Source organism: Amblyomma mixtum, chromosome 5 (assembly GCF_055824585.1).
Source record: "Amblyomma mixtum isolate Tamu chromosome 5, ASM5582458v1, whole genome shotgun sequence".
Classification (NCBI taxonomy): domain Eukaryota; kingdom Metazoa; phylum Arthropoda; class Arachnida; order Ixodida; family Ixodidae; genus Amblyomma; species Amblyomma mixtum.
This window is the reverse complement of record NC_143016.1, coordinates 60,800,665-60,815,396: the sequence shown is the minus strand read 5'-3', so window position 1 is coordinate 60,815,396 and position 14,732 is coordinate 60,800,665. Positions and strand designations below refer to the sequence as shown.

Below are 14,732 nucleotides of genomic sequence, written 5' to 3'. Positions count from 1 at the left end.
CCACATCAGTATTACCACGGACTTAAAATGTTTTCTTTTTTTTTTAGGCGGCGAAACGCGAGATCTTCTGTAGAAATGGGATGTTTTTACTGCAAATATTTTCTCGCTCAAGGAAGCAACCTTTTGCTGAATCGTTGCGCATCTTCCGTACATATAAAGCACGTACAGGATAGGAAAAGACCACGTATGCTTCACATCACTGTTGACTAAACACGGAACTCTTCCACACGTGCGCCAGCGTTGTAAATCGGTATGCAGGAGAACACTGTCTTAATATTTCCGGCATCGTGTCTCGCACGACCGCGCAGGGCGGCCCGTCCGGGTAAAACACAAGTATGGCCGGCGCACCATAGCGTGACAGACATCCGCTAACGTGACATGCAGCGAGGCCTTGAGAAACATGCGCGAGGCGTTTGCACAACTGCTTATACTCTGTATCAGCAGTCCCTGCTCGCCGTTCTAGAGAGCTGCTGGTCGCGCCCGCTGGTCAAACATAGGAGGAAAACATGCCAAGCGTTTCTGCCGGTCTGCGGCCTCTCTACTCAAGTTTGGTATCCGTGTGTCCTACTGCAAACGGGCGCTTCTTTTTCTTATCAGAGTGCAGCAGATTTTAAGATTATGTGGCTGGCATTGTGCGAACACAACTACACAACCGACTCACCACTTAAAGGTCGGCTTGCATGCGGCACAACTTCATTGCGCCCAGCACTAGTTGCGTCATTGGAAACGATTTTAACTCTACGTCGTACGTGAAATCAGCGAGGCAGCCTCTGCCATAAGTACGAAGCGGCAGTACACAAGTTTATTTCTACGTTCTCACTTAGGGCAAGGACGCGTGCTTTGTGCTACCACGTTGTCGATGTTCGTGTGAAGTCACTCGTGAAGTTTTGTTGTGAAGTTCGCCGTTTTCCTTCTTGCTCGCATAAATCTTCGACGTTCTGTCGAAAGAGGTGATTTATCGCGGAGACATTGCCTCAGCAGAGGAACATTCCAGCTTGGAGTCTGTTCTGCGCCACTACTGAGTCAACGGAACACGGTAAGAAGAAGAATATTATTTTATAAGAGCGAGGAATGGGAATTAGAGATATCTTCTTATGCCTATAATATTGCACAATCGAGTAGTCCATACACGAGTAGTCTTACAAGTCCCAAAGTGAACAACGAATTTCCTGACTACAGGTCTCTTGTGGAGCGTCTGCGTCCTAAACTTGCGGCAAGTGTATCCCGCAAGTGCATCAGCAGCGATTTTACCAACACAACGGCATTGGCTTCACTCGTCCTTCTCAAGACCATGGCTAGACTCAAATGACGAGAATGTGTCCAAGCGGTTTTTATTTCTTGCATGTATGATGCATATGTGCCCAGTCTCCACGCCAGGTGCGCTAAAAACTAACGAGCGAGATGCAGCACAGCAGTATGTAAGAACCTTTAGTGAAATGAATCTTCATTACGCAGGTACACACGACTCAAGAGGGAATGGCTGAAGAGACGGCGATGAAGAAATTCGTGGTTATCGCAGCCCTTCTGGTCGCCAGTTTGGCCGGCGGTAAGCGATGCAGTTCATCAACGTTTAGTGCAGTGTAATGGCATGTTTTAATGTATACTTATGTTCTAATGTTGTAATCTCGATTTTTTGTCATAGCTCTATCAGCAAAGCATCCTCGAATATATACTTATAAATTCGTCTGCATCTCCGATTTGACGCATATATACGGTATTTATTTATTTTTTTTTGCCGGTGGTAAGCGATGCAGTTCATCAACGTTTAGTGCAGTGTAATGGCATGTTTTAATGTATTTATGTTTTAATGTTGTAATCTAGATTTTTTGTCATAGCTCAATCAGCAAGGCTTCCTCGAATATATACTTATAAATTCGTCTGCATCTCCGATTTGACGCATATATACGGGATTTATTTTTTTCAACCTGAATTTGAAAATACTCACTCTATACTCACTACTCATAAATGTAGGTGACAAAACTATTTGATATTTTGCTGCAGTGTAACATCCGCAAGAAATAAGCGAAAGAAGGTACCTTCACAAAGTACGTTTTTCTGCAGATTTTTCTGCCTAGGAGTGATCACCTCTCCTCCTTTGAAAAAACAGCAGGCGTCGCTTAAGATGTACCGATACAAGAGAGCCAATCGTTATATTCTGCGCTATGGCAACATAATGCCTGGATGCAATCACACACGTGACATGGACTTGCCTTGTTAAAATTATGCAGTTCTGTCGTTAGACAGAACTGCATCATGAGCTTTCGTGCGACTAGTCTACATAGAAATAGAAGGATGAAAGCCTGTGGGAGTTCAGATAATAACAAGGAGAAAGCAAACCTCCCAGAACACAGAGTTTCTCCTGTGCTTTGGGTGGAGAGGATTGTATGTTCCCCGGTTACCTGTTTGTCACGTTTGATGAGGTTGCTGAACTAAGTACAGTTTGCCCGTAAGTGGTGCTTTCAAATGCCGAATTAGTTTTTGTATTTGACTTACGGCAGTTTTCAGACAGCCAGATCCAGCAACGTCACACGTCTCTCTCCTGTCATAGTAGCATAGAACTGAGTGGATTTGTTGTAAGAGAAGTTGAGACATCCACAAATCCTCGTTTCTCTCGTCTCGCAGCGTAACGCTATGAATCTCCACGTTATATAGCATTTGCCCAACCCATATTAGGCTTTGGCCATGTTCCATTAAATGTAAGCGGTAAAAATCCATACACCGCGGCACAGTGCACCTCTTCCGCCTTTTCTTCAGTACACAACTATTCGTGTCCGTCATTATTTTTTCTCTGCACCACGCTTGCATTGGTATGAAACTGGCCATTTGTTACGTGCAGTAACTGTCGCCATCGACTGCGAGGACCCGCAGCCCTTCAAGGGTAACTGGGTTACCAACGCTGAGAACCAGAAGCAGTGCGTGGCCCTGGTCAAGGAAAAGTGCATGGGCTTGCGCGAACTGTCCACTGACCGTTGGCGCCGCGGCAAGCAGGTGCGCACCAATTGCGACAGCATCCCCCGCTTGACGGCCATCGGCACTTTCCTCGGCGGCGACAAGTTCAAAGGGCACTCGGCCATCTTTGAGTCCTGTGCTCCCGACGGCTTCTGGGTAAGTAGAACACTCGTTACACCGTACCAATGTCTCCAAGAAGGTCAAGGGGAAAAAGCGGGGGATGCGATGACTAGTCCCTTGCTGGACGAGATTGCGACTGTCGTAGGGTACATCAGTACCTCCCCTGAGAGTATCCTCTTCCAGGTGTGCATGACTTAGGGCCATCTGGATAGCGTGGCTAACAAAAAGGATTCATTTGAAGATGAGGAAAATGTAGCAGCTATGGAAAGGAAAATTGCATGTGTATCGTTAAGGGACACCAAGAGGGCAGAGCGATTCAGAGGACAAACGCGGGTTAATGGCATCCTAAAGTCGAAATCAACAGAAGAAATAGGCTTGGACAGGGCATGTAATGCAAACGCAGGCTAATGGATAGCTGTTAAGAGGAACGGACTGAATACGAAGAGAAGGTAAGCATAGCAGGGGCCGGCAGAAAGTTAGGTTGCCGGATAAGATTAAGCAGTTTGTTGGGATAAGGTGGCCGCAGCTGGCACAGGACAGGGTTAGAGAGATATGGAAGATGCCTTTGTCCTGCAGTAGGCATAGTAAGGGTCGTGATGAGGAATAATGTTATTGTGACTGGCTAGAGGATGACCACGGCAGTTTTAGGTCATGAAATACTACATCAACAACGCCATGTATCCCAAAAGAAGGTGCCTCATTCATCTATTGCTGTAAAAAGAAGGATGTTTTTGCTTCTCCGCATCATAAGGCGGAGGGAATGACTAAACCGCTGGTACCAATACTCTTACGCAGAAGGGATGGACCTGGAAGTTCATACGTGCATTGCGATCAATGACGTTTCCTTTTTTTTTTAATTTTACGCTTCTGAGATTCGAGCTGATTATGCGGTGTTTAGTAGAACTTACTCGTGTGCCGCTGCCTAGCAACAGCGACATGTTAAGTTAAAAAGAAATGAAATAAATATCTACGACTGGGAGTCAAACCCGCGGCGGCGTGAACAAATCAGCTTTGCAGGCCGCTGCGCGAGAGCACTATGCTATCGCCGCAACCGAATGTCCCTCATGTTTAACTGCAACACACTCTCGCGCTGTGCATTGCACGTCGTCCTCTTCGTGAGCTTCCATCTGAATTTCCTGTACTGCCTTTCTCTCGTTTTTTTTATGTTAGTGTGTGGTTGAAGTGAACCACGCGATAACTGTGTTAAAGCAGATCTGGTTAAAAACATTTTGTGTATGTCAGGTACAGAGAAGAAGACAGTGCGTGTTTCATTCGCGGCTGGGAATTGCCTACATGAAATCTAATATGAAAAGAATGGTTTGGTTTGGTTTCGTTTCGTTTATGGGGTTTAACGTCCCAAAGCGACTCAAGCTATGAGAGACGCCATAGTGAAGAGCTCAGAAATTTCGACCACCTGGGGTTCTTTAACGTGCACTGACATCGCACAATACACGAGCCTCTAGTTTCAGAGCAGGAACTAATTTTGCTGTTACTTCTGCATTGAAATAAAAAAAATGTTTATTAGATATTATTCTTCCAGAGAAAAACAGTTTACGAAAAAACAAAAACTTGTGCTTGTCACTCAAACTTAATGAGAATTCTCAATGTTTCAATAATGTTCATAATATTTTCCCCTTTTTTATTGCCGCTATCTCTGTCATTTGTATTGTGCCTTAAGTCCAATACTTGCTCATGCTTCACGTCGTTTCAGGTATATGACCAGTGGGACGCTGCTCCTGTCGACCGTCGTAAAGTCCCTTACGGCGACTCCAGGCCCTACTACAACGGCGACAACTACTACATGATTGAGTTGTGATGTATCTTTCGCAACATAATATCCCATCTGCACACTCAATACAGTTTTACTTCCGAGAAAAAATGAAAGAAATAAACCCATTTTTTGCAAGTACTGTTCTACTTCTATGTTTACCAGTGATTCACAGATATAGAGCCATCGATTTCGTCTGTAACAACACTTAGGTAACTTGCTTGAAAAGTTCCGGGTGCTCGCATTGCAACACTAGATGGAGGCTCAGTGGAAAGATGAAGGCTAACTGACCTGTACCAGTTAACTGGTACACGTGTAACAGTTAATTGTTAACTGGTAGATTGCAATGTGTAACAGTTAAGGAGTAAATTGTATATTCATGATTGATTGTGAGCATTATTTTAATGGCAGCTCTAGCTAATATTTTCTTATTAGGTACTAAACAATTATTTGCTAATCTGTTACTGTCAATTAAAGTAGTCACTTGAATTTAAAGCTACTACCCGACTCAGTAGTAGTATTACTACTTGAATCAACTGTGTAATTCGTTCCCCTGTGACACATCACTACTGGTTACTTTCGTAGCGGCAGCCGAGGCGGATGTTGGCTAGACTGCCCGCACTCACTGTGGTACTTCTACTTTAACTACGTTGCCTTAGCTCAAAGTACACGTCGTCTTCGGAAATGAGGTGTCACCATTCGCGGCCGATGCGATCTAGCTCGGAACCTTTCTTCAAACATGCTACTGCGACGCTGAGAATGTCTCAACCCTCTAAACGACGTGGGCAACTGTCGCGGGCTTAAGGCTGTAGCGTCACATCATCTTACCGTGATCGTCCTTTAAGAACATGTCAGCCGCAGGGGGCACGGCAGAGTCATCGCAAAGCGTTGCACCAGCGTCTCCGACCTAATTATGCGTGTCCCTCGGTAATTGTTCCGGCAACGGCGGAATGTGGCTTATCACCTTGTTAAGGCGTTTCTACAACTATTCCTTGCAAGAAAAAAAGTAAATCATCCGTGGAGAGTAATATCCGCCGAAGGAAACCGAGGACTGCTTTCTGAAGTAAACACTGAAAAACGTCCGCCGAAATATACCATCGAAAAAAAAAATTGGAGAGGACACTTAAGCTACGAAGAATCGATTAAGTCGAGAGTGTGACGGAATCCCGTCCGGCCGGGAGGGAGTGTTTTGAGAAGAATCGATTGTTGGGCGACTTGGCGCATGACGCGATGATACAAAGCGCAAGAGTGGACAGGATGAAAGAACGAACACGGATAAAAGAGCTTACTGCAACTGTGGTTTATTGCACGAGCCCGACATTTATAGCAAGGCACGAGGAAAAAGCATTTAGGCACCCATACACGTATGACTCTGTGACGATAGCTTTGTCGCTTTCAGTTCACACACTCGGCCAAATATGCAAGTTCTTCTTCTGTCATAGATGCGGAGGGCGTGCTGACACATACCTCACCTGCTTTTCTGATCAGGAAAGCCTCAACGATTTCTCTGGTGTCCTTTTCTTTATGCTTACTGACGACACGTGCATCTGAAAATCGGGGGGTACAATCTCGGCACCCTCTGCAGTGCGCAGCAAGGTAGCCTTTTATGGCTACTTTTTGCACGTCGTTATGATGCTCATGCAAGCGTTCATTAAAACATCTTCCAATTTGTCCGATATATTCTTTTCTGCAAGACAAAGGAATACTGTAGACAACGCCTACCTCACGCGGTACATACGGTTCACTGTGTTTTATGGGGCAGCACTTAGGTGATCCCTCTTCAGAATTCACTTTTGCGCACAGTCTAGTGAGCTTTACAGGTGCAGAGAACAGAACCTCCACTCCTAATCCTAATTGCAATCTTCCTCATGTTGTGGCTAACACCATGCATGTAGGAAGGACGACTATCTTCTTATGACACGATGTCAGTTAATGCCTATATATGGAACTGGTCATTCTCAGCTTTACATTAATAGGTCCCTGGGAGTCCTCCCACCATTCCTTACGCAATGGTGCAGGAATTGGTGCAGCAGTTAAAGGATACATCACTGCCCTGCGATGGCAGGCGCTGCCACCGGCGAGGCTTTTGTGACCGAAGTTGTCTTCCCGAGCAATCTCTCGCGATCATTCATTAATTCAACAACCACATGCCACGGAGGTCAGTTTGCTCACAATCCGGTGGGCAGGTTGTGATGACGTCACAGAGTCATGTGACCTAGGTTGCTTCTCCAGCGGGTGGCCGTCTGGGCCACCCTACGCTGCCCTATTTTTCACTCGCAACGCTGACAACGCCGGCGCCGGACTCTCTGGGTAACTGGATATTTAACGCTATCGCGTTAAAACTCGATTTATCCGTGGGGTGTAATATCCGCCGACAGAAAGCGAGCATTGCTTTCTGAAGTAAACACCAAAAAAAGAGTTCGCCGAATTTAAAAACACATCAAGACCTTGAATCCGGTGCCTCCATATAGCCGCAGTTTCGCGCGCGACTTTGCCTGTCTGCGCAACAGGAATGCCTAATGTGAGGAGGCATTCCGTAACTTACTGTTTTAGCTGCTTCTGAAGGCATCCTAAAGTTTTAGCCCTAAAACTTCCAGTACCATATCTCGTGGCTAAAGAACTTGGGGCTAAAAAGTTTGGTGTGCATCTGTAAAGTCACATATAGGCATTGTAAATACCGAGAATTTATAGCATCCATGGCAGCTGCAACGTTCGTTCGACTTGGTTGAATGGAGGCCTTGTGTGTCATGTGGTAAATAAAATACGTATATAAAAAACAGTAAACAAAACGAAAAACAAAATACAGTAAAGAACAGTGCCCGTGTCTGCGAATTGTTACGCAAAGACGATCCCAGGACGTCGAAAAGACCCATAACGCTACCGTATCATACTTTGAGGCGGAGCTTAAGTGTCCGAATTTTGATATTATGCGTTCTGCCGAATGGGTGGTGGCGATATGTTTTACTTCTTTGGCCGGCAGGCAAAGGGCCTAGTATGAAAACTCTATCCCAAGTCGCGGCATTAGTATCGTTTCTGTATCGGGTTATTATTCGAAGGCCTCGACTGATTGTGCTGACTAAATCTTTAAGTTCATATTTTCGTGCTTCGTCACTTGGATAACATTTTATACTGTCAAAGCTTCATCCGGCATTACCAACTGCTAGCGCTAACACCGAAAATTTCGAGCTTTGAATACTGCCAGTCAAACATGTGTGGTGGAGTTTTTAAAAAACAAAACTGCAGGTCGTATGCTTTCAAAAATTATTTTCTATAGGTGAAAAAGCATGTATATTTTAACCATGTCCAAGGAATAAAACTTCATTCTTTGCAGAGTGCACTCATTGATACGCACTTGTATCGCTCTACTTCGCGAGTTCGTGATGGGTGCACGCTGATGTGCTTTTAGATTTACTTGTCGTGCGGAGGCCCCGAATTCGACATCACCTTTCAGCTGCAGTAAAGCTTCTGCCATGTATTATTGCCCGTTTCTTTGGTTACCATTCGTTAATTTTTTTTTTCTGGTGTGATTTTCATCGCTGAATTTTGTGTTTTTACGGTAATTAAGGTTAATAATTCTTAATGTCCTGGAATAATTTCACAGCTGTTATTGCTTCTGCTACTGATTGTCACTTGTTTATTTGGTCACTTTGCGTTTTTTTCTCGCGTGTGTGATTCTGATCACTGAATAGTGTACGCTTTCTTTCAGTTAAGGCTGATAATTCCTACTGTTATCGCCTTTTAATGATAAGACATTTCGGCTTATTGAAGCTTTTCCTTATTTAGATGTACATTTTTATCACACATTTATTCATGTGCTCGCCCTTCCAACTCAGTCTTACGAATGAACGCCCTGCCAATCCCGCACGTATACCCTTTTTTTTTTTTTAATGCCAACCATTCTCTTCAACAATGCTTCGCGGATTGAGGATACCAGTTATATATAGTTAAACGTGCACATTAGGACAATGCTGACGCGAATTATCGACGCAATTTATCGGCACCACCCACTTGCAAGTCGGTATCGGATCCCACGGCCGCAGCACACGCATGTCTAAGCACACAGCTTGCCAATTATTGCGCAAAGCTACAACGCAGGTACTGCCAGCCTTCACTCCGCAGAGGAGTTCGCCTACGCCCACAGTACGCAATACTTTCGCATCGAGCTGCGTCTGCGCTTTTTGTGCAAGCTTATCGCAACTTCCTTGTAAGGTACGTGCGCAAGCGTCCTACTTTCATTTGGTCGTATGGCACTGGCCATATAGTGCTAGCTAAAACAGGCGACCTTTGAAACGCACAGCTCTCCCCTTAGAGTCTCTTCTGACGGACTTGCTTGTCGTTGACAGCAAGATTAAAACAGGAGAGTGAGTTTCATGTGACTGGCAACTGAGATTAACTGGTGCTTTGAATGACAGGGTAAAAATGCGAAGTGTGGAAAATGAGACATGCTTGAGCGAAGGCGTCAGTGTAACGGGGATTTTGCATTTTTATCTTGCGCTGGCGATATAATGAGAAAGCAAGCGCTTCGTGCATCCGGCTTTCTCACAATACCACTCATCAAGCAAGGCCAGTGCGTGCTTGCAGTTTTTATCACCTGTAAGCACACGTGTCGCGGTTTTTTTGTAGTAGTAACAGGGCACAGAGTCGCATTGTGTTCCTGACATTTATCGAGGCCAGCCGCCAATGATAGAGGGTGAGAGATGTCTGGGTTGCGAAAAATATCCGCGCTATTGAGAAATAGGCCCCAGCGTGCGCACGTCAGTCATGATGGAAAACCCCGCATAGATAAGCCGGCCCTATAAACGCCTGCCCGGTAACACAGACAGCTTCATCTTCCAGACGAGCTCAGGTGCGGAGCACTTCAGACATCAACGATGAAGGGTTTTGTGATCTGCGCCGCTCTCTTGGTACTCGGCATGGCCGTGGGTAAGTTGAGCTAACCGTTTTCTGTATTTTTAGCAAATCACTTTATCGCGCTGTATTGACAGGACCAGGTGTAGTTTTTTAACTCTTTACGACCACTGAACATTTAAGTGAATGGTGACGGATAGATGGCGCGGTAAAAAGGAAAGCGAACAACTTACCGGTGAAAGCGTATTGGTAGGAATTGATGTTTTTCCTTTAAGCGTGTCAAATCGCGTGAAGTCAGTTGTACTTATTTTCTGCCACTCTTCGAATCTGTCGGAAAACATGCTATTACTTTGATCTGATTACCTCTTGCTTGTTACACATATACTTGAAATAATACGAGCTCGTTCAAAAGAACACACACTAGGGCGACGAAGACTAATTTCTGTGCCATGTTTTAAAGCTTCTCGCCAGTAACTCGCCAGTAATAAGGAAATGATTTCTCAGTGAATTTTGTCTGTGCAACAATGTAGATGTCACTGTTTAATAGAATTGACGTTCTCCTCAAGAACTCCTTCACGTTCTATATTCATATTATTTTGATATCCTTGCAACAGTAGCCTAGTTCCTGCATATGCGCTCCAACTATAATGCTGCATTTGGGCCGAAAGCCGATAAAAGTGCTGGAAAACGCTATAGGAACAGTTTTTTACTTCCCTCTTATTAAATAGTTTCAGCTTCCTACTCATCTAATATCACTTTACAGCCTTGGTGCAGTGAATTCGGAAGCAAACACGGTTATCTTTTTTCATAGAGCAGAAAAAAGGGAAGTGCCTATGCTGAGGCCCCACCGCGTTACAATGATTTTAAACGTGCACCAACATAACTCTTTAATCATCATCTGTAATTTTCGATTTCAGACATACGTTCATCGCAGCAATTACGAGTCACGTTCTAATGAACGAATTCGGGCGTTGTGTTCTTCCACCTACTGATCCTACGAGCTGAGCAGCTAGATGTTTTGGGTCAAAAAGGGGAGCGTCGCCTAGATCTGTACCGTTTTCAAGAAAATAGTTTTTACATGAGACTTTTTTTTTGCTGTATCGAAGTTGTAACACTTTCTGTTATGGCTCATCCCCCCACCCCCCTTGCAGCTCATTTTGTACGGCGTATAATCAACCGCGACAATAACGTGCTTCTTGAAACAAGCAGCATAAAACGACTACTGCAGCATTTACTTACGTTAACTTATACCCTTCTTCCCTTAGTTTCGCCGCTTATTGCAAGCGTCACAGAATCCTCCAGTTGACGTTGCACGACAGTAAAATCTGGCAAACTATGTTACTACACTCCGCACGCAGAGCAAGAAAGCATTTCTCCTGAACACGAGAGAAAGCAGCCTGCCCGATGGAGTTGACTTCGACAGGTTTTGGGCAAAGTGTTTTTGCAAGGCGATCGTACCGTTCATGAATTACAGGGTAGTTTCAAATTCCACAGGATGTCAGTAGTATAGCTAGGCGAAATTGAATTGTATATTGTCTTTTAACTTACCTGTCACATCGAACAGTTTCGGGACGCAAAACCCTGCATTCCATGCCCAACCACACACCGTATCTCGTCATAAATTCTGAACCAGAAGGGCTATAAAGTGGCAGAAAACGTAATGCTTATTGAGTAACTGTCCTCTAAAAGCTTAAGCACAAGCTCTCCCAGAGACTAGTGAAAAGCGATCAACAGCATAATTAGACTTCGTGCGTACTGACTACTTGCCACGAAGTTAGTCCCATATTACGCGCTTTTGGCTTAGCATGCGCCATCGTATATCGCAGGCAGCAGCGAGGCAATCAGCTGCTCGAACCCGGAGTCCCTGAAGGGCAACTGGGTGATCGGCGTTGACGGCAAGGAGTGCGTGGCCCTGGTCAAGGAGAAGTGCTCCGGCATGCGCCAGTACTCGACCCACAGCTGGCGTCGCGGCAAGCACGTGAAAAGCAACTGCGGCAGCATCCCGCGCTGGACGGCCATCGCCACCTTCCTGGACGGCAGCAAGTACCGGGGACACGCGGCCATCTTCGAGTCCTGCGCGCCCGACGGCATCTGGGTGAGTGCGGGGCTTGCCGCTGTAAGGGCATGCACGGATCGTTGCACCGAGATCATGCTGGTTGACCAGTGCCGCGAACTTATTCTATTAGAAAGTTTTAGTTGAGCGTTTTTACGGCCAGCGGAGAGGAGCATACGAGCACAGAAGCCACTGCGCATGCGCAAGTCGCTGAGCCGGCCAGCGTTTTTACGGAGCGTAGCTTACCCCCGCTGGGAAGCCCTCTCCAGCGGAGCGATAGGCAGCGCGCGAGCGTGCGTAAGAGCGCGTGCTCAGAATCGATCTTTACTAATTAGTTTCAGCGCATTATTAGCAGGCTTAATTGATATTCTTTTCACTTTAACTCGAATTGTGACTGACAGGTGGAGCAGCAGAGCCAGAGACTCTCCTCCACTCAAGAAGGCTGGTTATCCGCCCGGCTAGAACTTTTTTCTCGCGCGCCTTTCCGCTGGTGTATCCGCTCGCCCGCTCCCCCTCGCTGGCAGTAAAAACGCTCAGCTAAACTGTTTGTTATCGCTATTTGTTCCGATGTGAAGTGGGTGTGGAAGCTAGGCTTAGTCGTCAATCTTGACGCTAGTGCAGTCGCGCTCAGGCCATTTATAGATGCGTTTCAAACCAGTCGTAAAAACCCAGAGTCTGGGCTCAAACTAAGCGAAAAGGATGTGTCGTAACTACAGGTTTTTCGGCACTATTGTGTTTTTCTGTTGTAGCGTAGAATTTTAAAGCGAGAGCTTTAAGGGTCCCGTTCTGCAGAAAATCCGGCGTGGGTATTGCTGTGAGCGAAAAATCCGCATTGGTTGGAAAGGTGGCTACGCCACACGTGAAGCGGCGGATTTTAAAAGTACATAAGATAGTACAGAAAATCTTTTGGGACTACTTAAATTTTTTCCTGTGTTTTTTTTTAACAGGGCATTCACATCAGAACCAACCACTTAGCAGTCTACGCCTAGCTTCCACACTGTTCGGCGTAGCATGTTGCGCTAAGACGATTAGCTCAGCTGGGAACTGAAGCAGGATATCTAGCTACTTAGGAGCTTGTAATAAGGGAGTAATTACTCATTGGCATCCACCCGAGCGCAGGCATACGGCTACAAAAGACAAGGTATGCAGCTTTCTCAGAAACTTCGTAGTTAAAGAAAAATTCGTCCTGGTCCGGGGTTCGAACCCGGGATCACCGCTTCACCGGAGCAGTTGCTTTACCAGGACGAATTTTTCTTTAACTACGAAGTTTCTGAGAAAGCTGTATAGCTTTCCTTTGTAGCCGTATGACTGCGCTCGGGTGGATGCCAATGAGTAATTACTCCCTTATTAAAAATCTACTCCACCTCGGGGGATTCCCTTAAATATTTGACCAACACTTAGGAGCTTGGTTACGACTCGCATACATCGACGACTTTTGTACCTCTTACCACTTAGAGTTGTATGTTCCATGCTCGTTTTTTTGTGTCATCTAGCTTTAAGCTCAGTTTGATATCTGTTATCCGTTGGAGTTTTCTTCTCTAGTTTTTCTTTTGTCGCACATTTTATTAGAAGGCAAAATGCGGCGCATCCCCTTACTCATATCGCGGACAGCCTTGACAATGAATATCCACTATAAATCAAAATAAAAATGGAAGAGGAAGACAAAAGAACACAGCTCTGTATTTAAACCACCAATTACAAGGATTGAGCATTCCGATCTCTTCTTTTTCAGAGCCACTGCTCTTTGCGTAATACTAGCCCAAGGCAACGATAACGACGCACAGGTTTCTTCAGGCACGCCGCAAGAAACTGTTGTGATAACTTTATGCTGTAAACTTACGACCGAGAATAGACTGTTTACTCGGAATTATGAAAAATAATGAAGTTATACATAAGAGCTGGGACATAAACTACGTACTATTAAGCTTGAGCAAGCAGCGCTGTCCTTGATTTCCCATGCTGCTAATCACAGACTCTAATACATATCCCAACTTCCTCAGCTACGGGCCCTGTGTTGTGTTACTAAGGTATTTTTTGCGATGAAAATATCTTGCTGGTTGCATATGGCTTCTTTTATTCCACTAATTTCTTATATACAGGTGTACGACCAGTGGAACACTGCTAAGGTCGATCGCCGCAAGATCCGCTACGGAAACTCCAAGCCAAACTACAACGGTGACAACTTCTACGTGATTGAGCTGTGATGGAACTACAAGAAATATAGATCTCCTTCCTGCAGTTACGAAAACTTCAGCCCCTGGGCCACTGACGAAGATATGAGATAAATAACTCAGCAGAAAATTCATTTTTGTACACAAACGCAAAATGTATAAGACCAAATATCTATTTACGCCCAGCCTGTGTTTGCTGCTCTTGTATAAAGAATGAGCCATAAAGAAGAGGCAAAAGCGCAGTGCTAATAATAAAGGATGTTCAATGTTACTGTGAAATTATTATCAAAGTTGTCTCAAAGGCCATTTTTTGCGGGCTCACCTAAAGGTAACGCTCTCATGAAATTATACCGGCACACCGATACGACCGACAACCTTAAGATAACCTTAAGATAACCTTAATAGATAGCCTTAAGATAGCTAGCCTTAAGATAACCAAAGCACCCCCAAATATTCACTCGCATAAAGAAAGGGAAATGTCAAATAGCTCAAAAACTTGCTTTACATGCTACCTTTGGTTATCTGATTCCTCTACCCTCCAGCAAGTGCCGCTTCTGAGTGTGCAGCGGAAAATGTACAGAAATTTGGAAGCCAAGAAACTCTCCTATGAATGACAGTCTTAACCTGTCATTCTCTTCACTGTTTTTTGCTGTGGCTGGGTTGAAATGCCATATAGGAACCGGTCTGCCTCTCGACATGGCTCGTAGCTGCTAAGCGCGTGCCGCAGAGAACGCTTGCTTCATGTGGTTTCGGTCGAAATTACTTTCAGCAGGAGGGCACCAAGGCGCGCGCAGCTAATATCAACAACCGCGCAGCAACGCAA

General features: G+C 45.2%; 2 protein-coding genes across 2 annotated transcripts; both read left to right on the top strand.

Annotated features, from left to right (window-relative positions):
- Positions 1-825: 825 nt before the first annotated feature.
- On the top strand, positions 826-4,978 carry LOC149342379 (domesticated amidase effector 2-like). The gene is made up of 4 exons (XM_089542157.1): positions 826-1,036; positions 1,456-1,546; positions 2,837-3,105; positions 4,781-4,978. The coding sequence occupies exons 2-4, from the start codon at positions 1,477-1,479 to the stop codon at positions 4,883-4,885; spliced, it is 444 nt and encodes a 147-aa protein (XP_089398283.1). The 5' UTR covers positions 826-1,036; positions 1,456-1,476; the 3' UTR covers positions 4,886-4,978.
- A 4,632-nt stretch (positions 4,979-9,610) lies between these two features.
- On the top strand, positions 9,611-14,180 carry LOC149342378 (domesticated amidase effector 2-like). Its single transcript, XM_089544656.1, has 3 exons — positions 9,611-9,760; positions 11,512-11,780; positions 13,838-14,180. The coding sequence occupies exons 1-3, from the start codon at positions 9,709-9,711 to the stop codon at positions 13,940-13,942; spliced, it is 426 nt and encodes a 141-aa protein (XP_089400782.1). The 5' UTR covers positions 9,611-9,708; the 3' UTR covers positions 13,943-14,180.
- Positions 14,181-14,732: the final 552 nt, after the last annotated feature.